The sequence below is a fragment of the Struthio camelus genome, chromosome 3 (genome assembly GCF_040807025.1).
Source record: "Struthio camelus isolate bStrCam1 chromosome 3, bStrCam1.hap1, whole genome shotgun sequence".
Lineage (NCBI taxonomy): Eukaryota > Metazoa > Chordata > Aves > Struthioniformes > Struthionidae > Struthio > Struthio camelus.
Genome location: NC_090944.1, coordinates 11,398,921 through 11,423,404, shown reverse-complemented (window position 1 = coordinate 11,423,404; position 24,484 = coordinate 11,398,921). Strand labels below are relative to the sequence as shown.

General features: G+C 57.3%; 3 protein-coding genes across 3 annotated transcripts; 2 read left to right on the top strand and 1 right to left on the bottom strand.

Annotated features, from left to right (window-relative positions):
- Window positions 1-1,244: 1,244 nt before the first annotated feature.
- Window positions 1,245-3,606, top strand: LOC138066668 (gallinacin-5-like). The gene is made up of 4 exons (XM_068936931.1): window positions 1,245-1,673; window positions 1,793-1,877; window positions 2,592-2,718; window positions 3,470-3,606. The coding sequence occupies exons 2-4, from the start codon at window positions 1,823-1,825 to the stop codon at window positions 3,483-3,485; spliced, it is 198 nt and encodes a 65-aa protein (XP_068793032.1). The 5' UTR covers window positions 1,245-1,673; window positions 1,793-1,822; the 3' UTR covers window positions 3,486-3,606.
- A 2,578-nt stretch (window positions 3,607-6,184) lies between these two features.
- LOC138066666 (gallinacin-3-like) lies at window positions 6,185-9,316 on the top strand. The gene is made up of 4 exons (XM_068936928.1): window positions 6,185-6,387; window positions 7,589-7,676; window positions 8,532-8,640; window positions 9,182-9,316. Exons 2-4 carry the CDS (start codon window positions 7,619-7,621, stop codon window positions 9,192-9,194), a joined length of 180 nt encoding a protein of 59 aa, XP_068793029.1. The 5' UTR covers window positions 6,185-6,387; window positions 7,589-7,618; the 3' UTR covers window positions 9,195-9,316.
- An 8,164-nt stretch (window positions 9,317-17,480) lies between these two features.
- LOC138066635 (gallinacin-1 alpha-like) lies at window positions 17,481-23,988 on the bottom strand. Its single transcript, XM_068936539.1, has 4 exons — window positions 23,779-23,988; window positions 22,490-22,577; window positions 21,563-21,689; window positions 17,481-17,538 (listed from the first exon to the last, which is right to left on the bottom strand). The coding sequence occupies exons 2-4, from the start codon at window positions 22,545-22,547 to the stop codon at window positions 17,481-17,483; spliced, it is 243 nt and encodes an 80-aa protein (XP_068792640.1). The 5' UTR covers window positions 22,548-22,577; window positions 23,779-23,988.
- Window positions 23,989-24,484: the final 496 nt, after the last annotated feature.

Sequence of the window (24,484 nt, the reverse complement as noted above, 5' to 3'; positions counted from 1 at the left end):
ATATGGCCCTACAGCCTTGCCACTGCCAAAATCTGCTAGTGGCCATGTGATTCCTGTCCCTAGCACATAATGACATATGCTCTTGTTTCAGCTGTATCACCTCAGTCCCCTTATACAGCACAGTAGGCATTGGCAAGCTGTTCTAAGCAGGACAATGTCTTGCAAAAGCAGTGGCTGGTGGCCTCCTCCTGGGTCCGTCACAGGCCCCAACCTTGCATCGCAGGTGAGACCCTGCAAGAGGATATTCCTCCCCCAGCAAAGCCTTGGAGCAGCCTGCTGTGTCTGTAGCCCCTCTGCTTCTTCCAAACATGCAGCTGCTGTCTTCCACCTTTTCTGCAATGGTTCAATTGCACAGTTGCCTGGCATCTCAATGAGGTGCGAGAAGAAAGCTGACAACCTCCCCTACTGAAATCCCCAGGAGGCAACCACTCATAGCTGTGCGGATCATGAGCGCTCTTCCAAACTTCTTAAGAGGAACCTGCAAGTCAGAAACGCAGCACAGCCCTGTCCTGTCAGGCAAGAACTGCCACTTGTCCTGATGGCCTGCTGATCTGGTGGCTACATCCAGTCAAGGGAAAAGGCCTTGGATAAGCATCTTTGCATCTGCTAGGCAGATGTGGTATCAGAGCTGCAGGAGGATTGGGGCTGGTAGCAGCTGCATCTGATATTCAAGCTCCCTAGACAGCCTTGCCAACATAAGAATTAGCAACAACTCTATGCTATTGTTCTTCAGCATGTGCACTAATTCAGTTTTGGTACGGAGAGAATGAAAAGTTATCCTGAGCACCCTGCTCAGACCACCACCACTGCCTAGTGTTTTACTGCCAAGCAATCTCCCTGAAGATAGAATTGCAAACCTTTTATATAATGAGATGTGTTTTGGGCACACAAACGGAGATAGGAAAGAGTAATGAAACATCCTGAGGTGTTGGAATATAAGTATATTTATGTAACTAGTTAACAAATGCACATTATGCATGAGTACATAATACATATATAAATATACTAATATATATATAAATATACAAATATACACTTGATGAATCTGCAATAAGGTTGACAAAGTCAGCATTGAACCATCAATATGTTGAGAACCAACGATGAATTAAATACAGCAAAATCTTATGAGACAAAGCAATCATTAAAACTTGTCATTTGCGGAACTGCCAGTAGAACAGAGATGTCATCACATGTGACTTCTTCCTAGTAGTTTTCAAGTGAAGCATAGAGAGTATGCTTCACTTGAAGAGAGGAATACAGAGCTGTTTTGTGTTGTGAAAACGGATTGCTTGCCAAGGTCTAACGAACAGGGACGCAGTGTGTCCCAAGATGCGTCCAGCAAACCACAACGCCAAACGTCTCTTATGCAAGGTAGGATGACACAAGACTCAGGGCTTGAAGGCCCTGGAATTCCTCTCAGAGGTGTCAGATTATGAAAGAGACGCCTTGTTTTCCCTGACGAGAAAAAAAAGAAAAGAAAAGGTGCTTTTTGGCTGGACATTTGAGATGTCAGCAATCGTGAAGGACACTGCCTGGGTGTCAGAGACTGAGAAAGCCAGCTTTCCTTTGCCACGTGGAGTTGGCTGCTTGGCATCAAACTGCTGCTGCTGCCTGGGCCACGGAGACTGAGGGACGACTCCAACCCTGTGGCTGCGGAAGACGTCCTCCACCTGGTAAGTGGTAGCATCTCTTCCTGGACAGGATATCCCCTCTCTGCAGTCCTGTGCCTGTAGGAATGCTCTACGACATGCACTCAGGGACTCACCCTGAGTCTGCTTTCTCTTCTCCTCAGAGCTGTGACTCTCCCAGTTGACTTCCAGCAATGAGGGTGCTGCCTCTCCTCTGTGCTCTGCTCCTGATGCTCCATGGAGCAGGAGGTAAGATACAAATAAAAGGGGGGAGGTGGGCAAAAGCAGAGGGGTTTTCTGATGCTACAGTGAGGCTTCCCTATTGAAAAGATGCAGGCGACTGAAAACAGAGACCAAACCTTTCAGTACAGATTTTTTTTTCCTTTGCTTGTTGAGATTGTGAGTCAAGCTGTATTTTCTCCTGTTGGGTGTATACAGTGGCATCCCCCTTGGAGACCCTCATGCCTTATATCTGTAAAAGCTCCTGCTCCAAGCTCTGTAGCTGTGACCAGACCCTGGGACCTCATAACATGAGCTCTCATGCTCAATGAAGGGCTTTGCCACCATCTGCAGTACCTCAGACTGACTGTCCCCACATTCTTCACCACTTACCCCTGAGCTCACCACTTACCCTCTGCATTTCAGAGTCATGAGCACTCCATGCAGCAGCACTCCCTAGAGCAGAGAAGGTGGGGAGGAAGGCAGATCTCCCCTCACTTTGTAGAGAGAGCCAGCAGGCTTGAAAAGTGAACCTCTCACAGGTGTTGCTGGATGGCTAGAGGGCATCTTCCATTAGAGAGCCATAGACATTGCCCTACTTTCTGCTGCAGCCACCTGCCCTTACTTTCAGTTCTGGCGTGAGTCAGAGGAGGGCCAAATATTGGCTGTGCTGGGGCCTCAGGCTGTGCGTAACCTGCTTGGCAGGACTGTACCAGAGATTTCCTTTTCTACTCTCTTTTGTAGGCTTTTCCCTCTCTCGTGGGACACCCCAGGACTGTGAGCGCCGTGGGGGGTTCTGCTCTCGCGGGTCGTGTCCACTGGGTATTACTCGTGTTGGCATTTGCTCCCTGCAAGATTTCTGCTGCCGGAGGTAGGTTCAGGGTTCCCTAAGGTCAACCATTGTTACCTATTACAGGTCAGGTCACTGGAGAAAGAGTGGAGAATACTCAGCCCAAGGGAAGGGGAAAGCCCTTGGGTCCCCACCGCTGCGCTGCCCAGCTCACAAGCTGCTGCAGTGACCAGTATCCTCTAAAACCTCCCCACCCATGGCTGCTGGCCAGTACCATGACTGTCTGCAGAGAGCAGAGGCCCTTTCCTGGCTACCGTCAGCCCCTTCTTTGGCCATGCTCTGTGCATTGAGTGGCCCTCTGGCATGTGCCCCCCTCCCCGCCCCAGCAGTATGTCCCATTCCAGGAAAATGGGAGGAGATGACAGAGGGCTTGAACACTTAATCCTTACAGTTGTGCTGATGCTCCCTCGTTAGTTTGCTCCCTGTGATGGGAGCTTTATGTGGGCTCCCGAGCGGACTGCACCACTAGCTGCGCATCACAGGACGGGCCAGTGCAGCTCAAGGGTCAGTGGTGAGGAGCATGGGGACAGGCAGTCTGAGGAACCTGGCCGCACCATGGAGACATTTTCTTTTTAGCAGTGCAGACCTGCTCCCTGAGAGCAGGACACCTACCCCCTCAGCCCACAACCCATGAACATGGGACGTGTCCAGGTAGCACTTACACCACCACTGCCTAGAAATGTCTCAAAGGGGAGACAGGCACTCCTGGAGAGGCCACTGGATGCACAGAGCCCAGGCCAGCCCAGGCACTGCCAGATCATTCCTCCTGCAGGCGATGGTATCCCTGACGGTGTCCTGGCTCCCCACACCGATCCCCAGGCAGCTCTTGGAAACAACACTCACCCCTTGCAGTGACCCTGGACCAATCTGCATGGAGGCACCAAACACCACCTAGAGATGTAAAGGATGGCTGTGATCCACGATAGCCAGGCCACGGTCCTGGGCCCCATGAAAGGTGCCTACTTTGTTCCCAATACAGTGTCATGGCTGACATTCATATTGCTGTGGCTTGTGTGTGTGTGTCCTGGGGGAGAGGAGTGGTGGCATGTGCCATCTGCAGACAACATTTTCTGTTAGACAGGAAGGGGCTTCTCCTTTGAGATACGGCATGTTGACATCAGAGTTGATCACCCTGTGGTCTCTGTAGCCCAAGAAAGAGAGAGCAGGGCCAAAGGGATTGTCTGGGAAGGACTCACCAACTCTTTCATGTGAATGTTTTCACGCTTGGCCTTCAGGAAAGTGGATGAATGTGGCGGACAGAAGGAGCTAGGGCTTTCCTCTCCAGCCCAGGTTCCTGGAGATCATGACCACGGCTTTACCTCGCTGGTGACAGTGGGAGCACATGGGGTGTCCACTGGGTCCCAGGCCAGGTCAAGACTGACCTGGGGCTATTTTAAAGGCCTTGGTACTCTATGGGTTGAGGTGGCTCTGAGTCCATCCCTAAAGACTATGGGGCCTGGCTGAGTGTCACCAATGCATTGTGTAGGGTTCAGGGTGGGGTGGGTAGTGGGGGTTAGGCTGCTCCCAAGGAAACAGAGACCTGCGGCTATGCCTAGGGCACATGCAGGAGCCTAAGTCAGCCTGGGCATTGGTGCCATGGGAGATCTGAGACATGGGGTTGCATCGGGGGTCACTCAGGAGCTCAGGGCAAGCTCACCGTTGCATCCTCACGCAAGACGTCTTGTGACAGCCCGCTGCGGCGGCACAGCAGGCACACCGGCCGTGGCAATTTTATTCAAAGTCTTTGCTATACATAAAGGGGTTGGCTGGTGCAGACACCAGCAGCGACCAGTGCCCCCTCCCCCCAATTCCTCTTCTTATTCTCCAGTGAGATTATATAATCAAGTAATGTGTGATGTGAAAGAGTGTGCCACACACTGTGCACTTTCTTGCCTTTGAACATTGCAAGAACAGCTTCATCTGTGACAAGAAGTCTGTGCACCTGACACGACATGGGTGATAAGTATGTCTCTCTCTGTCTAGTGGCTATTTAAAGAAACAGAGAGGGACAGGAGGAGCTGTATTAGGGAGAGTAAACCAGCCAGCCTAATCGAGCTGAATCAGCTGTTCCTGAAGAATCCCAGCTGAATGATTATAGCATGGATGTAGCCATAGGTCGGTAGCCACATGTTCAGTTTGGTTCCTGACATCAAGACAGGTGGCAGTTCTTGCTGGGCAGAGGTGGCTGTGCTGCAAGCCTGACCCCTTGAGGTTTTTGGAGGCCCACTTCTCGTCACCCTGGCTCCCAGTGCTTACCTGCAGGGGATTGTGGTGGCGGAGATGGTCAGTTGCAACTGTTCTCCTTGCGCATCTATTGGATCTCAAGCCACTATAACGTTATGACAATTACGAAACAGGTGAAAGAGAGCTTCCACTTACTTAGGAGAAGTAGAGGGAGCATCAGCTTGGAAGGCTAACACGGTTTTGCTGGTTCTTGAAGAGACACGTTAAAATTTTGCTTTGTGGTACAGTTTGCAAGCAGTTTCTAAAGATCAGGGCTGTATTGTGTGTGTCCCAAGTTTGTTTTTTCAAACCACCACACCAAACATCTCTTATGCAAGGCAGGATGACACAAGACTCGGCTTGAAGAACGTGGAATTCCTCTCAGAGGTGTCACAATATGAAAGGGATGCTTTTGTTTCTCTGACAAGAAAAAACAGGAAAGGTGCTTTTTGGATGACTGGAAGGGTCACTCAGGAGCCTGGGCCGCGTTGGGCGTTGGTGCCATGGGAGATTTGAGACATAGGGCTGCATCGGGGGTCACTCAGGAGCTCAGGGCTGGGTTGGGGTCAGCCCCAAGACCCTTTGTCTCCGCAGTGTCTGACTCCCAGCTCTTTGCTCTCTCCTGGCACAGGCCCAGCACTCTTGGTACTCTCTCCCACAGCCAGTACTCAGACTCACCAGCTAGTCCGGCGTGAAGTTTGCTGGAGGATCATGGACATGAGCACAGACACAACACAGGCAGCATGTTCACACAAAAAATAGTAAGGAATAAAGCTTAGTAGGAACACAGGACAGACCGTGGGGATCAGGTGTAGGGCATGGCCAGAGAAGTATGCTGACCAGCAGCCTGCTTTCATCCTCTTGCCCCTGATTCTCTATTTTCCATGCCTCTTCCTCCCTGACCCACCTTGCTCTTTCCCTTTCCCCACTTTGGCCTTCCTCCAGAAACACCAAGTAATAATTCCCATAAACCTCAAAACTCTCTTGATTGCTCGAGGCAGCCAAAAGGAGGGGGAAGAGCCTAATATCTTATCACTTTATAAGACTGGTTCCTGCTGGTGTCCATGCCAGAAAAACTGCTTTGTCCATGCCAGACACTTCATCCCAAGGCACCGGCGCCGGTGTGCCTGCTGTGCCGCCGCAGCGGGCTGTCACAAGACGTCTTGCGTGAGGATGCAACGGTGACGGTTGCAACAGCTCCCAGGAGGCACCTCCCCCTCTCCCACTGCAGGAGGGCGCCATAAGGGACCAGCCCGCCAGCCCCGTGCACATGGGTCACTTTCTCATTGGCCAGGGGAAGATGTGGCCCCAGGAAAAAGCACGCGTCCCACCCCCCTGTCTGGGAGAGTATAAGAAACCGGGGCGCTGTGGGCAACACAATGCTTCCCTGACCTGAAGGGCCTCCAGACACAAGTGATTCCTGGAGCGACTGTCACTGCCTGAACACCAAGACCACCCCTCATCCCGGTAGGTAGCCACGGAGTGTCTTCCGGGTCAGCCACCCGTTTGGCCTCCGCGTGGCCAAGTGCCGCCTGCCTGGAAGCATCTAAACGACAGGTGGGCGGGAGCATCAGCGTCTATGGAGAGGCCAGCTGGGTCTTGGAGAAAAGCGAGCCAATCTGACATACGAGCTGCTGATGATTAGGGCCTAGAAAGAGCTGAAGGTGGATCTGGGGCGTCCTAGGGAGAGGAGAGACTGGAAAGATGCCTTCATGCTTGTGGAGGGACCTGAGGGCTTGTGTTCTGGCAAGATGGGGACGCTTGTGGGCAAAGAGGGGAGACGCTTCTCATGCAGCAGCACAGAGGTCTTGCATGCTCCCAGGCCTCAGCCAGCTGCCAAAGGTGGTGTAGTGGCGACCTCAGTGGTGGCGGCTGAGAGCCTTCTCGGCCCTCCTGCCCTTGCCTGGGGCGGTGCCACCCTGAGCCGTGGTGCGGACTGTCAGGCTGTGAGGGTCCTTGCTAGGAAGCCTGGGAGTGCCCTGGGCTTGAGGGTGCTGTGGGCACTCCTGAGGCAGCAGTGCCTGCCTTTGGACTGCCTGAGGTCTTGCAGGGCACTGATGCACCCTTCATAGGCTGCGCCGTCTCCATGGAGGGGCATCCCCCGCCGTGTCCGCACCTGGCTCGTTTCTTGCCCCTAGCTCTGCAAGTGCCGTTGCCTTCCGTGTTGGCACCAGCACCTCCCGCGGTGCCAACCTTCTCTGCTTTGGCCTGCGCGGAAGGAGAGGCAGGAGGGAGAGAGCAAACACACGAGCCATACCGCTGACCGGGTAGCTCCCCTGGAAAGCACGGCTAGATTCTGTCCGCCTGGACGCGTGCCTTGTCCTCCTGAGGAGGCAAGTGTTTCACGCGTAAGGCCTGGGGGAGTGCAGCTTGCACAGGTGAGCGTGGTGCCTGCATCGGCCCCATTCCTTTGGAGGCTGTGTTGCTTAAAGCTACTACAGTGAGGCATTCGTTCTCCCGTGCGTGCTTTGGAGAGAGCACAAGGCAGCCCTGTGAGCAAGAAGGTCGTGGAAGAGCACCACAGGATGGCCCAGCAGGCTGATACTCCCCAAACTGCTCCCGCAATATCCCACCCAACTGCTGTCCACTGCAAGCAGTCCTTCTTGGGAAGAGGCTGCAGGAAGACATCGTCCTGCGTTCTTTGAGTCTTGCTGTGTCCCCTCTGCAGCCGCGTGGAGCGCAGGGCCAGCCGTCAGCCATGCGGATCCTGTACCTTCTCTTCCCCTTCTTCCTCCTGCTGCTCCAGGGCGCTGCAGGTGAGACATGGAGAGGGGCAAAGGGGTGAGCTGTGAGCCCGCCTCAGTGGGCTCTCCCACGGCCCGGGGAGACGCTGCGTGTGTTGGAGGGATGCAAAGTTGAGGAGGGATGGAGGAAAAGGTGCTTTCCAAGGGTCCTTTCAGGAGCGCGTGCGGTGGGTACGGCGATGGCTGCCCAGGAAGAAGAGGCTGGCTCCTCCTGGGGGCTTCGAAGGGATTCAGCTGCAGGCTCCAAGCCTGCGTTCCGCTGCTGCTCTGTGGGTGTCTCCAGGGGATCTGCCTTTGGCAAGCCTGGGGTCCGGACAGGCCCCCTTTCAGAGGGACTTGCCACCCAGCGTAGGCGTGGGAGAGTGCCCCGGGGGGGCTGCTGCCTTGGCAGTCTGCCTGGGGCACAACAGCGGTCCCTCCTCAGCCGGGGGCCCCTAAGCTGAGTGTTGCAAAGCGCCACTGACCCGAGCCATGAGGCCTGGCGAGGGCTGGGCGAGGGCTTTCCATCAGAGGCCACTCAAAGGCCGGGCGCAGCCAGGAGGGCATGTGGGGTGCGGGCAGTCCCCTGCTTCCCCGCTCTGCTGCTCTCGGCAGCGGTGGCCACGCAGCTGGGATGCTGCGGAGCCAGCATGGCTCTTCCTCGGCCTCCCGCTGCTCTTCCCCTCTGTGCGCACACACGCTGCCACATAACGGTGCCAAAGGGGTGGAGTTGCCTTGCTACTGAAGATGCAGATATGGTGAGTTTGATGCTGAATCCCTGTGCTGGGTTGAAACGCAAGGTGAGTGTCAGCTCTTCCGGAATCAAAGCCTCTTCTCCCACATTATCTTTGCAACTGATCCGCTGTGCACCATTCTCCATTGCTCCAGGAAGTGCCAGTTCCTGTAGACGAAGAGGAGGATTCTGTGTTTTTGGAGGCTGCCGCTTCCCTACCAAAAATATTGGAAAATGCTCAACATTTGTCCACTGCTGTAAAAGGTGTGTTCTGTATAGGAAGCTCAGGAAAAGGGTTGCTGCTTTTTTGCTAGCAATGGTTGTCCTTACCCTCTTTTGAGCCAAGTGCTGGTTAACGCCTTTGTGCCTTCACGCTCCGAGGCCGAGCCCAGGGCAGGACGGGAAACGGCCTTGCGTGCCCGGACCTGCTCCGTGTGGGGCTGAAGGAGCCCAAAGTCAGACGGCACCTTCCCACTCCACCTCCACCCCACAAGACCTGCACACAGCCTTTACGAAGGCTCCGCCACAGTGGCCAAGAGTGACGGGTGTCCCGGGGGTGGCGTGAGGCACAGCGTCCTTTCCCAGATGTCCCTGCAGAGCCTCGGAGGCAGGGCTGCCGCTGCTTAGCAAAAGGCACCTCCAAGCCGCCTGCAATAAGCCCTGGAGCTTCCTTCTGCGGCATTTAGTCCTCTGCCCTCCCCGCAGCTGCGTATGCTAGGAGAGGTGGTGGGAGAGGCTGCGAGAGAGGGAAATGTGAAGAATGTGTTGCAAGCAGGTGGCATCGCTGTCTGCTTTCTTCCTAAAGCATATGGGGCTGAGGCCCTGAATCGTCCAAGCAGCACTTCCCCCTCACTTCTCCATCCTGCAAATGGCTCCGCAAGTCCTCCTCCCGTCCTGCTTCTGCACTCTCCAAGTCATGTGAAAATGGAAGGTGAAGCGCTGCTCCTGATGGGATGCAAGGGCACTTGTGTGCGGGAGAAATCCGGCCGCAGGCCTTGTGTCGTTTGCAAAGAAGCTGCTCATCCCCGCTTCAATAAAGCCGTGTAGTTTGGCATTGCAGTTGGTGGAAAGTGGAGGCGTGTCCTGGTGGGACAGGAGGTTTTGGGTGGGTAAGGGTTTTGTCATCCTCAGGCTCCCCACCACGGCCGTGCTCAGGGATGCTCCTCCCTTGCAACCTGGTGGTGGTGGTGGTGGTGGTGGGGGAGGGTGTCGCTGTGCCTAGCAGTGTGTCCTGGGCCCAGGGTGTTTGCTGCCCGTGGGACAAAGCTGCTCTGTGGTTGCCGCAGGTGGGTTCCCTGGCGTGGCAGCAGTGTCCTGGTGCTTTTGGGCACAGGCTTGTCTCTCTGCCCATCGGAGCCACGGGCACCAACAGCGTGCAGCTGCATGCGGAGGGGTGCGCTGCGGTGTGTGTCCCTTGGCCAGGCGCCCCCCGGGCTGCCCACCCAACCGTCCCTGAGGGCCCAGACTCCTCCTTGCCCTGCTCCAGCACGCTGCGGCCCTCCTTGCTGCAGGCCCTGCTGCGCCCCTTCCCACCACAAAGCCACACGGGGCCTCCCTCGCCCTCCTTGGCCCTCCCCATGAGCACCCGCAGAGCAGTCCCTGCCCATCTCCCCTCCACGCCTGCCCTGCCCATGCACCCATGCCTCTCCGCTTCCTACAGCCTCCTTCCGGAGGAGGCTGATCTCCCAGGCTGTCCCCCAAGGACACCGTTGTCGCCGCTGCGGTGAGAGAGGTCTCTGGGGAGGGCAGCCCAGCTCAGCCTCAACGTGACCTCTCCAATGGCTCCCATGGGCTATGGCCTGGAAGTCTCCACATTTCTAGCCCCGCCGGGAAGAGATGGGCTGTCTTTGGCGCTCTGCCCCATTGGGGATACTCTGTGTGTGAGCAATGTGGCTCTGTGCCACCAGGCAGTGACCTCCACCTTCCTGCAAAGGCCACCCTCAAGGCTTGCGTTGCCCCTGCGCTGGAGCGGCAGCTTGTGTGTGTGCACCTGTGCATGCAAGAGCCAAAAGCGCCCCTGGCTCTGTTGGTGAGGCCTTTGCTTCCCAAGGCGGCAGAGCAGCTTCAGCCCTCTCTTCTGCACTCAGCCACCTTCAGCTTCCAGGCGGATGTCCAGCGCTGCCCAGAGCAGCAGGGTGGATGCCTGCAGAAGCTTTCCGTGTGCCTCTGCCCTGGGCGCAAGGCTGAAGCTCCTTGCCGAGGTCAAAGGTGGCACACTCTTGTGCCGCGCTTATCCCTGCTGGGAAGGGCCTTGGGAGCGATGGTGGCTGCTTTGGGAATCTGATACCCACCTGCGGGAACCACAGAGCAGCTTTGTCCCACGGGCAGCAAACACCCTGGGCCCAGGACACACTGCTAGGCACAGCGACCCCCCCCCCCACCACCACCACCACCAGGTTGCAAGGGAGGAGCATCCCTGAGCACGGCCGTGGTGGGGAGCCTGAGGATGACAAAACCCTTACCCACCCAAAACCTCCTGTCCCACCAGGACACGCCTCCACTTTCCACCAACTGCAATGCCAAACTACATGGCTTTATTGAAGCGGGGATGAGCAGCTTCTTTGCAAACGACACAAGGCCTGCGGCCGGATTTCTCCCGCACACAAGTGCCCTTGCATCCCATCAGGAGCAGCGCTTCACCTTCCATTTTCACACGACTTGGAGAGTGCAGAAGCAGGACGGGAGGAGGACTTGCGGAGCCATTTGCAGGATGGAGAAGTGAGGGGGAAGTGCTGCTTGGACGATTCAGGGCCTCAGCCCCATATGCTTTAGGAAGAAAGCAGACAGCGATGCCACCTGCTTGCAACACATTCTTCACATTTCCCTCTCTCGCAGCCTCTCCCACCACCTCTCCTAGCATACGCAGCTGCGGGGAGGGCAGAGGACTAAATGCCGCAGAAGGAAGCTCCAGGGCTTTTTGCAGGCGGCTTGGAGGTGCCTTTTGCTAAGCAGCGGCAGCCCTGCCTCCGAGGCTCTGCAGGGACATCTGGGAAAGGACGCTGTGCCTCACGCCACCCCCGGGACACCCGTCACTCTTGGCCACTGTGGCGGAGCCTTCGTAAAGGCTGTGTGCAGGTCTTGTGGGGTGGAGGTGGAGTGGGAAGGTGCCGTCTGACTTTGGGCTCCTTCAGCCCCACACGGAGCAGGTCCGGGCACGCAAGGCCGTTTCCCGTCCTGCCCTGGGCTCGGCCTCGGAGCGTGAAGGCACAAAGGCGTTAACCAGCGCTTGGCTCAAAAGAGGGTAAGGACAACCATCGCTAGCAAAAAAGCAGCAACCCTTTTCCTGAGCTTCCTATACAGAACACACCTTTTACAGCAGTGGACAAATGTTGAGCATTTTCCAATATTTTTGGTAGGGAAGCGGCAGCCTCCAAAAACACAGAATCCTCCTCTTCGTCTACAGGAACTGGCACTTCCTGGAGCAATGGAGAATGGTGCACAGCGGATCAGTTGCAAAGATAATGTGGGAGAAGAGGCTTTGATTCCGGAAGAGCTGACACTCACCTTGCGTTTCAACCCAGCACAGGGATTCAGCATCAAACTCACCATATCTGCATCTTCAGTAGCAAGGCAACTCCACCCCTTTGGCACCGTTATGTGGCAGCGTGTGTGCGCACAGAGGGGAAGAGCAGCGGGAGGCCGAGGAAGAGCCATGCTGGCTCCGCAGCATCCCAGCTGCGTGGCCACCGCTGCCGAGAGCAGCAGAGCGGGGAAGCAGGGGACTGCCCGCACCCCACATGCCCTCCTGGCTGCGCCCGGCCTTTGAGTGGCCTCTGATGGAAAGCCCTCGCCCAGCCCTCGCCAGGCCTCATGGCTCGGGTCAGTGGCGCTTTGCAACACTCAGCTTAGGGGCCCCCGGCTGAGGAGGGACCGCTGTTGTGCCCCAGGCAGACTGCCGAGGCAGCAGCCCCCCCGGGGCACTCTCCCACGCCTACGCTGGGTGGCAAGTCCCTCTGAAAGGGGGCCTGTCCGGACCCCAGGCTTGCCAAAGGCAGATCCCCTGGAGACACCCACAGAGCAGCAGCGGAACGCAGGCTTGGAGCCTGCAGCTGAATCCCTTCGAAGCCCCCAGGAGGAGCCAGCCTCTTCTTCCTGGGCAGCCATCGCCGTACCCACCGCACGCGCTCCTGAAAGGACCCTTGGAAAGCACCTTTTCCTCCATCCCTCCTCAACTTTGCATCCCTCCAACACACGCAGCGTCTCCCCGGGCCGTGGGAGAGCCCACTGAGGCGGGCTCACAGCTCACCCCTTTGCCCCTCTCCACGTCTCACCTGCAGCGCCCTGGAGCAGCAGGAGGAAGAAGGGGAAGAGAAGGTACAGGATCCGCATGGCTGACGGCTGGCCCTGCGCTCCACGCGGCTGCAGAGGGGACACAGCAAGACTCAAAGAACGCAGGACGATGTCTTCCTGCAGCCTCTTCCCAAGAAGGACTGCTTGCAGTGGACAGCAGTTGGGTGGGATATTGCGGGAGCAGTTTGGGGAGTATCAGCCTGCTGGGCCATCCTGTGGTGCTCTTCCACGACCTTCTTGCTCACAGGGCTGCCTTGTGCTCTCTCCAAAGCACGCACGGGAGAACGAATGCCTCACTGTAGTAGCTTTAAGCAACACAGCCTCCAAAGGAATGGGGCCGATGCAGGCACCACGCTCACCTGTGCAAGTTGCACTCCCCCAGGCCTTACGCGTGAAACACTTGCCTCCTCAGGAGGACAAGGCACGCGTCCAGGCGGACAGAATCTAGCCGTGCTTTCCAGGGGAGCTACCCGGTCAGCGGTATGGCTCGTGTGTTTGCTCTCTCCCTCCTGCCTCTCCTTCCGCGCAGGCCAAAGCAGAGAAGGTTGGCACTGCGGGAGGTGCTGGTGCCAACACGGAAGGCAACGGCACTTGCAGAGCTAGGGGCAAGAAACGAGCCAGGTGCGGACACGGCGGGGGATGCCCCTCCATGGAGACGGCGCAGCCTATGAAGGGTGCATCAGTGCCCTGCAAGACCTCAGGCAGTCCAAAGGCAGGCACTGCTGCCTCAGGAGTGCCCACAGCACCCTCAAGCCCAGGGCACTCCCAGGCTTCCTAGCAAGGACCCTCACAGCCTGACAGTCCGCACCACGGCTCAGGGTGGCACCGCCCCAGGCAAGGGCAGGAGGGCCGAGAAGGCTCTCAGCCGCCACCACTGAGGTCGCCACTACACCACCTTTGGCAGCTGGCTGAGGCCTGGGAGCATGCAAGACCTCTGTGCTGCTGCATGAGAAGCGTCTCCCCTCTTTGCCCACAAGCGTCCCCATCTTGCCAGAACACAAGCCCTCAGGTCCCTCCACAAGCATGAAGGCATCTTTCCAGTCTCTCCTCTCCCTAGGACGCCCCAGATCCACCTTCAGCTCTTTCTAGGCCCTAATCATCAGCAGCTCGTATGTCAGATTGGCTCGCTTTTCTCCAAGACCCAGCTGGCCTCTCCATAGACGCTGATGCTCCCGCCCACCTGTCGTTTAGATGCTTCCAGGCAGGCGGCACTTGGCCACGCGGAGGCCAAACGGGTGGCTGACCCGGAAGACACTCCGTGGCTACCTACCGGGATGAGGGGTGGTCTTGGTGTTCAGGCAGTGACAGTCGCTCCAGGAATCACTTGTGTCTGGAGGCCCTTCAGGTCAGGGAAGCATTGTGTTGCCCACAGCGCCCCGGTTTCTTATACTCTCCCAGACAGGGGGGTGGGACGCGTGCTTTTTCCTGGGGCCACATCTTCCCCTGGCCAATGAGAAAGTGACCCATGTGCACGGGGCTGGCGGGCTGGTCCCTTATGGCGCCCTCCTGCAGTGGGAGAGGGGGAGGTGCCTCCTGGGAGCTGTTGCAACCGTCACCGTTGCATCCTCACGCAAGACGTCTTGTGACAGCCCGCTGCGGCGGCACAGCAGGCACACCGGCGCCGGTGCCTTGGGATGAAGTGTCTGGCATGGACAAAGCAGTTTTTCTGGCATGGACACCAGCAGGAACCAGTCTTATAAAGTGATAAGATATTAGCCTCTTCCCCCTCCTTTTGGCTGCCTCGAGCAATCAAGAGAGTTTTGAAGTTTATGGGAATTATTACTTGGTGTTTCTGGAGGAAGGCCAAAGTGGGGAAAGGGAAAGAGCAAGGTGGGTCAGGGAGGAAGAGGCATGGAAAATAGAGAATCAGGGGCAAGAGGATGAAAGCAGGCTGCTGGTCAGCATACTTCTCTGGCCATGCCCTACACCTGATCCCCACGGTCTGTCCTGTGTTCCTACTAAGCTTTATTCCTTACTATTTTTTGTGTGAACATGCTGCCTGTGTTGTGTCTGTGCTCACGTCCATGATCCTCCAGCAAACTTCACGCCGGACTAGCTGGTGAGTCTGAGTACTGGCTGTGGGAGAGAGTACCAAGAGTGCTGGGCCTGTGCCAGGAGAGAGCAAAGAGCTGGGAGTCAGACACTGCGGAGACAAAGGGTCTTGGGGCTGACCCCAACCCAGCCCTGAGCTCCTGAGTGACCCCCGATGCAGCCCTATGTCTCAAATCTCCCATGGCACCAACGCCCAACGCGGCCCAGGCTCCTGAGTGACCCTTCCAGTCATCCAAAAAGCACCTTTCCTGTTTTTTCTTGTCAGAGAAACAAAAGCATCCCTTTCATATCGTGACACCTCTGAGAGGAATTCCACGTTCTTCAAGCCGAGTCTTGTGTCATCCTGCCTTGCATAAGAGATGTTTGGTGTGGTGGTTTGAAAAAACAAACTTGGGACACACACAATACAGCCCTGATCTTTAGAAACTGCTTGCAAACTGTACCACAAAGCAAAATTTTAACGTGTCTCTTCAAGAACCAGCAAAACCGTGTTAGCCTTCCAAGCTGATGCTCCCTCTACTTCTCCTAAGTAAGTGGAAGCTCTCTTTCACCTGTTTCGTAATTGTCATAACGTTATAGTGGCTTGAGATCCAATAGATGCGCAAGGAGAACAGTTGCAACTGACCATCTCCGCCACCACAATCCCCTGCAGGTAAGCACTGGGAACCAGGGTGACGAGAAGTGGGCCTCCAAAAACCTCAAGAGGTCAGGCTTGCAGCACAGCCACCTCTGCCCAGCAAGAACTGCCACCTGTCTTGATGTCAGGAACCAAACTGAACATGTGGCTACCGACCTATGGCTACATCCATGCTATAATCATTCAGCTTGGATTCTTCAGGAACAGCTGATTCAGCTCGATTAGGCTGGCTGGTTTACTCTCCCTAATACAGTTCCTCCTGTCCCTCTCTGTTTCTTTAAATAGCCACTAGACAGAGAGAGACATACTTATCACCCATGTCGTGTCAGGTGCACAGACTTCTTGTCACAGATGAAGCTGTTCTTGCAATGTTCAAAGGCAAGAAAGTGCACAGTGTGTGGCACACTCTTTCACATCACACATTACTTGATTATATAATCTCACTGGAGAATAAGAAGAGGAATTGGGGGGAGGGGGCACTGGTCGCTGCTGGTGTCTGCACCAGCCAACCCCTTTATGTATAGCAAAGACTTTGAATAAAATTGCCACGGCCGGTGTGCCTGCTGTGCCGCCGCAGCGGGCTGTCACAAGACGTCTTGCGTGAGGATGCAACGGTGACGGTTGCAACAGCTCCCAGGAGGCACCTCCCCCTCTCCCACTGCAGGAGGGCGCCATAAGGGACCAGCCCGCCAGCCCCGTGCACATGGGTCACTTTCTCATTGGCCAGGGGAAGATGTGGCCCCAGGAAAAAGCACGCGTCCCACCCCCCTGTCTGGGAGAGTATAAGAAACCGGGGCGCTGTGGGCAACACAATGCTTCCCTGACCTGAAGGGCCTCCAGACACAAGTGATTCCTGGAGCGACTGTCACTGCCTGAACACCAAGACCACCCCTCATCCCGGTAGGTAGCCACGGAGTGTCTTCCGGGTCAGCCACCCGTTTGGCCTCCGCGTGGCCAAGTGCCGCCTGCCTGGAAGCATCTAAACGACAGGTGGGCGGGAGCATCAGCGTCTATGGAGAGGCCAGCTGGGTCTTGGAGAAAAGCGAGCCAATCTGACATACGAGCTGCTGATGATTAGGGCCTAGAAAGAGCTGAAGGTGGATCTGGGGCGTCCTAGGGAGAGGAGAGACTGGAAAGATGCCTTCATGCTTGTGGAGGGACCTGAGGGCTTGTGTTCTGGCAAGATGGGGACGCTTGTGGGCAAAGAGGGGAGACGCTTCTCATGCAGCAGCACAGAGGTCTTGCATGCTCCCAGGCCTCAGCCAGCTGCCAAAGGTGGTGTAGCGGCGACCTCAGTGGTGGCGGCTGAGAGCCTTCTCGGCCCTCCTGCCCTTGCCTGGGGCGGTGCCACCCTGAGCCGTGGTGCGGACTGTCAGGCTGTGAGGGTCCTTGCTAGGAAGCCTGGGAGTGCCCTGGGCTTGAGGGTGCTGTGGGCACTCCTGAGGCAGCAGTGCCTGCCTTTGGACTGCCTGAGGTCTTGCAGGGCACTGATGCACCCTTCATAGGCTGCGCCGTCTCCATGGAGGGGCATCCCCCGCCGTGTCCGCACCTGGCTCGTTTCTTGCCCCTAGCTCTGCAAGTGCCGTTGCCTTCCGTGTTGGCACCAGCACCTCCCGCAGTGCCAACCTTCTCTGCTTTGGCCTGCGCGGAAGGAGAGGCAGGAGGGAGAGAGCAAACACACGAGCCATACCGCTGACCGGGTAGCTCCCCTGGAAAGCACGGCTAGATTCTGTCCGCCTGGACGCGTGCCTTGTCCTCCTGAGGAGGCAAGTGTTTCACGCGTAAGGCCTGGGGGAGTGCAACTTGCACAGGTGAGCGTGGTGCCTGCATCGGCCCCATTCCTTTGGAGGCTGTGTTGCTTAAAGCTACTACAGTGAGGCATTCGTTCTCCCGTGCGTGCTTTGGAGAGAGCACAAGGCAGCCCTGTGAGCAAGAAGGTCGTGGAAGAGCACCACAGGATGGCCCAGCAGGCTGATACTCCCCAAACTGCTCCCGCAATATCCCACCCAACTGCTGTCCACTGCAAGCAGTCCTTCTTGGGAAGAGGCTGCAGGAAGACATCGTCCTGCGTTCTTTGAGTCTTGCTGTGTCCCCTCTGCAGCCGCGTGGAGCGCAGGGCCAGCCGTCAGCCATGCGGATCCTGTACCTTCTCTTCCCCTTCTTCCTCCTGCTGCTCCAGGGCGCTGCAGGTGAGACGTGGAGAGGGGCAAAGGGGTGAGCTGTGAGCCCGCCTCAGTGGGCTCTCCCACGGCCCGGGGAGACGCTGCGTGTGTTGGAGGGATGCAAAGTTGAGGAGGGATGGAGGAAAAGGTGCTTTCCAAGGGTCCTTTCAGGAGCGCGTGCGGTGGGTACGGCGATGGCTGCCCAGGAAGAAGAGGCTGGCTCCTCCTGGGGGCTTCGAAGGGATTCAGCTGCAGGCTCCAAGCCTGCGTTCCGCTGCTGCTCTGTGGGTGTCTCCAGGGGATCTGCCTTTGGCAAGCCTGGGGTCCGGACAGGCCCCCTTTCAGAGGGACTTGCCACTCAGCGTAGGCGTGGGAGAGTGCCCCGGGGGGGCTGCTGCCTCGGCAGTCTGCCTGGGGCACAACAGCGGTCCCTCCTCAGCCGGGGGCCCCTAAGCTGAGTGTTGCAAAGCGCCACTGACCCGAGCCATGAGGCCTGGCGAGGGCTGGGCGAGGGCTTTCCATCAGAGGCCACTCAAAGGCCGGGCGCAGCCAGGAGGGCATGTGGGGTGCGGGCAGTCCCCTGCTTCCCCGCTCTGCTGCTCTCGGCAGCGGTGGCCACGCAGCTGGGATACTGTGGAGCCAGCATGGCTCTTCCTCGGCCTCCCGCTGCTCTTCCCCTCTGTGCGCACACACGCTGCCACATAACGGTGCCAAAGGGGTGGAGTTGCCTTGCTACTGAAGATGCAGATATGGTGAGTTTGATGCTGAATCCCTGTGCTGGGTTGAAACGCAAGGTGAGTGTCAGCTCTTCCGGAATCAAAGCCTCTTCTCCCACATTATCTTTGCAACTGATCCGCTGTGCACCATTCTCCATTGCTCCAGGAAGTGCCAGTTCCTGTAGACGAAGAGGAGGATTCTGCACTTTTGGGGTCTGCATCTTCCCCTATATATCTAATGGAAAATGTTCTGCAATTTCCCTTTGCTGTAAAAGGTGTGTTCTGTATAGGAAGCTCAGGAAAAGGGTTGCTGCTTTTTTGCTAGCAATGGTTGTCCTTACCCTCTTTTGAGCCAAGTGCTGGTTAACGCCTTTGTGCCTTCACGCTCTGAGGCCGAGCCCAGGGCAGGACGGGAAACGGCCTTGCGTGCCCGGACCTGCTCCGTGTGGGGCTGAAGGAGCCCAAAGTCAGACGGCACCTTCCCACTCCACCTCCACCCCACAAGACCTGCACACAGCCTTTACAAAGGCTCCGCCACAGTGGCCAAGAGTGACGGGTGTCCCGGGGGTGGCGTGAGGCACAGCGTCCTTTCCCAGATGTCCCTGTAGAGCCTTGGAGGCAGGGCTGCCGCTGCTTAGCAAAAGGCACCTCCAAGCCGCCTGCAAAAAGCCCTGGAGCTTCCTTCTGCGGCATTTAGTCCTCTGCCCTCCCCGCAGTTGCGTATGCTAGGAGAGGTGGTGGGAGAGGCTGCGAGAGAGGGAAATGTGAAGAATGTGTTGCAAGCAGGTGGCATCGCTGTCTGCTTTCTTCCTAAAGCATACGGGGCTGAGGCCCTGAATCGTCCAAGCAGCACTTCCCCCTCACTTCTCCATCCTGCAAATGGCTCCGCAAGTCCTCCTCCCGTCCTGCTTCTGCACTCTCCAAGTCGTGTGAAAATGGAAGGTGAAGCGCTGCTCCTGATGGGATGCAAGGGCACTTGTGTGCGGGAGAAATCCGGCCGCAGGCCTTGTGTCGTTTGCAAAGAAGCTGCTCATCCCCGCTTCAATAAAGCCGTGTAGTTTGGCATTGCAGTTGGTGGAAAGTGGAGGCGTGTCCTGGTGGGACAGGAGGTTTTGGGTGGGTAAGGGTTTTGTCATCCTCAGGCTCCCCACCACGGCCGTGCTCAGGGATGCTCCTCCCTTGCAACCTGGTGGTGGTGGTGGTGGTGGTGGGGGAGGGTGTCGCTGTGCCTAGCAGTGTGTCCTGGGCCCAGGGTGTTTGCTGCCCGTGGGACAAAGCTGCTCTGTGGTTGCCGCAGGTGGGTTCCCTGGCGTGGCAGCAGTGTCCTGGTGCTTTTGGGCACAGGCTTGTCTCTCTGCCCATCGGAGCCACGGGCACCAACAGCGTGCAGCTGCATGCGGAGGGGTGCGCTGCGGTGTGTGTCCCTTGGCCAGGCGCCCCCCGGGCTGCCCACCCAACCGTCCCTGAGGGCCCAGACTCCTCCTTGCCCTGCTCCAGCACGCTGCGGCCCTCCTTGCTGCAGGCCCTGCTGCGCCCCTTCCCACCACAAAGCCACACGGGGCCTCCCTCGCCCTCCTTGGCCCTCCCCATGAGCACCCGCAGAGCAGTCCCTGCCCATCTCCCCTCCACGCCTGCCCTGCCCACGCACCCATGCCTCTCCGCTTCCTACAGCCTCCTTCCGGAGGAGGCTGATCTCCCAGGCTGTCCCCCAAGGACACCGTTGTCGCCGCTGCGGTGAGAGAGGTCTCTGGGGAGGGCAGCCCAGCTCAGCCTCAACGTGACCTCTCCAATGGCTCCCATGGGCTATGGCCTGGAAGTCTCCACATTTCTAGCCCCGCCGGGAAGAGATGGGCTGTCTTTGGCGCTCTGCCCCATTGGGGATACTCTGTGTGTGAGCAATGTGGCTCTGTGCCACCAGGCAGTGACCTCCACCTTCCTGCAAAGGCCACCCTCAAGGCTTGCGTTGCCCCTGCGCTGGAGCGGCAGCTTGTGTGTGTGCACCTGTGCATGCAAGAGCCAAAAGCGCCCCTGGCTCTGTTGGTGAGGCCTTTGCTTCCCAAGGCGGCAGAGCAGCTTCAGCCCTCTCTTCTGCACTCAGCCACCTTCAGCTTCCAGGCGGATGTCCAGCGCTGCCCAGAGCAGCAGGGTGGATGCCTGCAGAAGCTTTCCGTGTGCCTCTGCCCTGGGCGCAAGGCTGAAGCTCCTTGCCGAGGTCAAAGGTGGCACACTCTTGTGCCGCGCTTATCCCTGCTGGGAAGGGCCTTGGGGCCTCCAAGGAGAGAAGGGAGCGATGGTGGCTGCTTTGGGAATCTGATACCCACCTGCGGCAACCACAGAGCAGCTTTGTCCCACGGGCAGCAAACACCCTGGGCCCAGGACACACTGCTAGGCACAGCGACACCCTCCCCCACCACCACCACCACGTTGCCAGGGAAGAGCATCCCTGAGCACGGCCGTGGTGGGGAGCCTGAGGATGACAAAACCCTTACCCACCCAAAACCTCCTGTCCCACCAGGACACGCCCCCACTTTCCACCAACTGCAATGCCAAACTACACGGCTTTATTGAAGCGGGGATGAGCAGCTTCTTTGCAAACGACACAAGGCCTGCGGCCGGATTTCTCCCGCACACAAGTGCCCTTGCATCCCATCAGGAGCAGCGCTTCACCTTCCATTTTCACACGACTTGGAGAGTGCAGAAGCAGGACGGGAGGAGGACTTGCGGAGCCATTTGCAGGATGGAGAAGTGAGGGGGAAGTGCTGCTTGGACGATTCAGGGCCTCAGACCCATACCCTGCAGAAAGAAAACTGATGCCACCTGCTTGCAACACATTCTTCACATTTCCCTCTCTCGCAGCCTCTCCCACCACCTCTCCTAGCATACGCAGCTGCGGGGAGGGCAGAGGACTAAATGCCGCAGAAGGAAGCTCCAGGGCTTTTTGCAGGCGGCTTGGAGGTGCCTTTTGCTAAGCAGCGGCAGCCCTGCCTCCAAGGCTCTGCAGGGACATCTGGGAAAGGACGCTGTGCCTCACGCCACCCCCGGGACACCCGTCACTCTTGGCCACTGTGGCGGAGCCTTCGTAAAGGCTGTGTGCAGGTCTTGTGGGGTGGAGGTGGAGTGGGAAGGTGCCGTCTGACTTTGGGCTCCTTCAGCCCCACACGGAGCAGGTCCGGGCACGCAAGGCCGTTTCCCGTCCTGCCCTGGGCTCGGCCTCGGAGCGTGAAGGCACAAAGGCGTTAACCAGGATTTTGGGTTTAAAAACAACCACAGCAACTATTCCTGGAGATGCAGTCATAAGCCCCCCTTCATTCTTTGATTCCAAATCTTACCTGCTGCAGCAAGGATGGTTTCTTGTGCAAAGTCCAAGGAAACGAGAAGGGAAATTGCAGATCCGCAATCCACAGTAACCCCCAACCTGCCTGCACTGAGCCTCATTTACTGGTAGCTGTGACAACCCTGCACAGAGAGAAACATTATAAAGGATAGAGACCTGAGGAAAGTGTAAAGGGCTATCATTCCAGAAGGGCGGACACTGCCCTTTGGCTCCAGTGCACCACCTGGCCTCTGGATCACATTCACCATTTCTGCATCTTCAAGAGCAAGCCTTCTTGCTATTGCAGATTTGGTCAGCCTCGCAAGTGGAGCTAAGGAGCTCTTGGATATAGCCCTGGGACATAAGTATGTGTGGCCGTGGGCGTACAAAGTGGGTATGCCCCAGCCCCCAGCCACACCTGAGGAAGGTGCAGCTCCACCATAAGGTCTCAGCTTGGTCAGCCAGCATGGCAATGCCTGTGGTGTCTCAGAGTGAGACATGTGGAGGAGTCCTCAAATAGGGCTAAATACCTATAGGCATAAAGCTGGGCCATAAGGGGTCAACATGTTGGGTAAGCTGAATGGGCTGTGCAGTCTGAACCTTCAGAGACTGGAGGGGGACCTCACCTGGGGAGAGCCAGAGCATGATAGATAAGGAAAGAGTAGAGCCTGGAGCTGAATAAGGCCCGAAACCACATGAGAAGTCAGGCTCTTTTTCTTGGAGCAGATTCCTCCACATGCACTGCATGTGGTAACAGCTGAAAAGGTGCACAGAAAGCATCTTTTCATCTGTCCCATTTCAAACACAAGAGCATTAAACCACCGCAAAATCAATCCCTCCAAACCCTTCGATATCCTTGGCCAATCGGGTCAATCTATGGAATATAGGAGAGCCCACTGAGGCGGGCTCACAGCTCACCCCTTTGCCCCTCTCCACGTCTCACCTGCAGCGCCCTGGAGCAGCAGGAGGAAGAAGGGGAAGAGAAGGTACAGGATCCGCATGGCTGACGGCTGGCCCTGCGCTCCACGCGGCTGCAGAGGGGACACAGCAAGACTCAAAGAACGCAGGACGATGTCTTCCTGCAGCCTCTTCCCAAGAAGGACTGCTTGCAGTGGACAGCAGTTGGGTGGGATATTGCGGGAGCAGTTTGGGGAGTATCAGCCTGCTGGGCCATCCTGTGGTGCTCTTCCACGACCTTCTTGCTCACAGGGCTGCCTTGTGCTCTCTCCAAAGCACGCACGGGAGAACGAATGCCTCACTGTAGTAGCTTTAAGCAACACAGCCTCCAAAGGAATGGGGCCGATGCAGGCACCACGCTCACCTGTGCAAGTTGCACTCCCCCAGGCCTTACGCGTGAAACACTTGCCTCCTCAGGAGGACAAGGCACGCGTCCAGGCGGACAGAATCTAGCCGTGCTTTCCAGGGGAGCTACCCGGTCAGCGGTATGGCTCGTGTGTTTGCTCTCTCCCTCCTGCCTCTCCTTCCGCGCAGGCCAAAGCAGAGAAGGTTGGCACCGCGGGAGGTGCTGGTGCCAACACGGAAGGCAACGGCACTTGCAGAGCTAGGGGCAAGAAACGAGCCAGGTGCGGACACGGCGGGGGATGCCCCTCCATGGAGACGGCGCAGCCTATGAAGGGTGCATCAGTGCCCTGCAAGACCTCAGGCAGTCCAAAGGCAGGCACTGCTGCCTCAGGAGTGCCCACAGCACCCTCAAGCCCAGGGCACTCCCAGGCTTCCTAGCAAGGACCCTCACAGCCTGACAGTCCGCACCACGGCTCAGGGTGGCACCGCCCCAGGCAAGGGCAGGAGGGCCGAGAAGGCTCTCAGCCGCCACCACTGAGGTCGCCGCTACACCACCTTTGGCAGCTGGCTGAGGCCTGGGAGCATGCAAGACCTCTGTGCTGCTGCATGAGAAGCGTCTCCCCTCTTTGCCCACAAGCGTCCCCATCTTGCCAGAGCACAAGCCCTCAGGTCCCTCCACAAGCATGAAGGCATCTTTCCAGTCTCTCCTCTCCCTAGGACGCCCCAGATCCACCTTCAGCTCTTTCTAGGCCCTAATCATCAGCAGCTCGTATGTCAGATTGGCTCGCTTTTCTCCAAGACCCAGCTGGCCTCTCCATAGACGCTGATGCTCCCGCCCACCTGTCGTTTAGATGCTTCCAGGCAGGCGGCACTTGGCCACGCGGAGGCCAAACGGGTGGCTGACCCGGAAGACACTCCGTGGCTACCTACCGGGATGAGGGGTGGTCTTGGTGTTCAGGCAGTGACAGTCGCTCCAGGAATCACTTGTGTCTGGAGGCCCTTCAGGTCAGGGAAGCATTGTGTTGCCCACAGCGCCCCGGTTTCTTATACTCTCCCAGACAGGGGGGTGGGACGCGTGCTTTTTCCTGGGGCCACATCTTCCCCTGGCCAATGAGAAAGTGACCCATGTGCACGGGGCTGGCGGGCTGGTCCCTTATGGCGCCCTCCTGCAGTGGGAGAGGGGGAGGTGCCTCCTGGGAGCTGTTGCAACCGTCACCGTTGCATCCTCACGCAAGACGTCTTGTGACAGCCCGCTGCGGCGGCACAGCAGGCACACCGGCCGTGGCAATTTTATTCAAAGTCTTTGCTATACATAAAGGGGTTGGCTGGTGCAGACACCAGCAGCGACCAGTGCCCCCTCCCCCCAATTCCTCTTCTTATTCTCCAGTGAGATTATATAATCAAGTAATGTGTGATGTGAAAGAGTGTGCCACACACTGTGCACTTTCTTGCCTTTGAACATTGCAAGAACAGCTTCATCTGTGACAAGAAGTCTGTGCACCTGACACGACATGGGTGATAAGTATGTCTCTCTCTGTCTAGTGGCTATTTAAAGAAACAGAGAGGGACAGGAGGAGCTGTATTAGGGAGAGTAAACCAGCCAGCCTAATCGAGCTGAATCAGCTGTTCCTGAAGA

Excerpts from the sequence above, each read along its gene's own strand:
- LOC138066668 (XM_068936931.1), top strand. The coding sequence starts at position 1,823 with ATGAGGGTGCTGCCTCTCCTCTGTGCTCTGCTCCTGATGCTCCATGGA. Across the intron at positions 1,878-2,591 it reads GATGCTCCATGGAGCAGGAG|GCTTTTCCCTCTCTCGTGGG; the intron begins GTAAGATACAAA and ends TCTCTTTTGTAG.
- LOC138066666 (XM_068936928.1), top strand. The coding sequence starts at position 7,619 with ATGCGGATCCTGTACCTTCTCTTCCCCTTCTTCCTCCTGCTGCTCCAG. Across the intron at positions 7,677-8,531 it reads GCTGCTCCAGGGCGCTGCAG|GAAGTGCCAGTTCCTGTAGA; the intron begins GTGAGACATGGA and ends CCATTGCTCCAG.
- LOC138066635 (XM_068936539.1), bottom strand. The coding sequence starts at position 22,547 with ATGCGGATCCTGTACCTTCTCTTCCCCTTCTTCCTCCTGCTGCTCCAG. Across the intron at positions 21,690-22,489 it reads GCTGCTCCAGGGCGCTGCAG|GGTTGTCACAGCTACCAGTA; the intron begins GTGAGACGTGGA and ends CTCTCTGTGCAG. Across the intron at positions 17,539-21,562 it reads AACCATCCTTGCTGCAGCAG|CGCCCTGGAGCAGCAGGAGG; the intron begins GTAAGATTTGGA and ends TCTCACCTGCAG.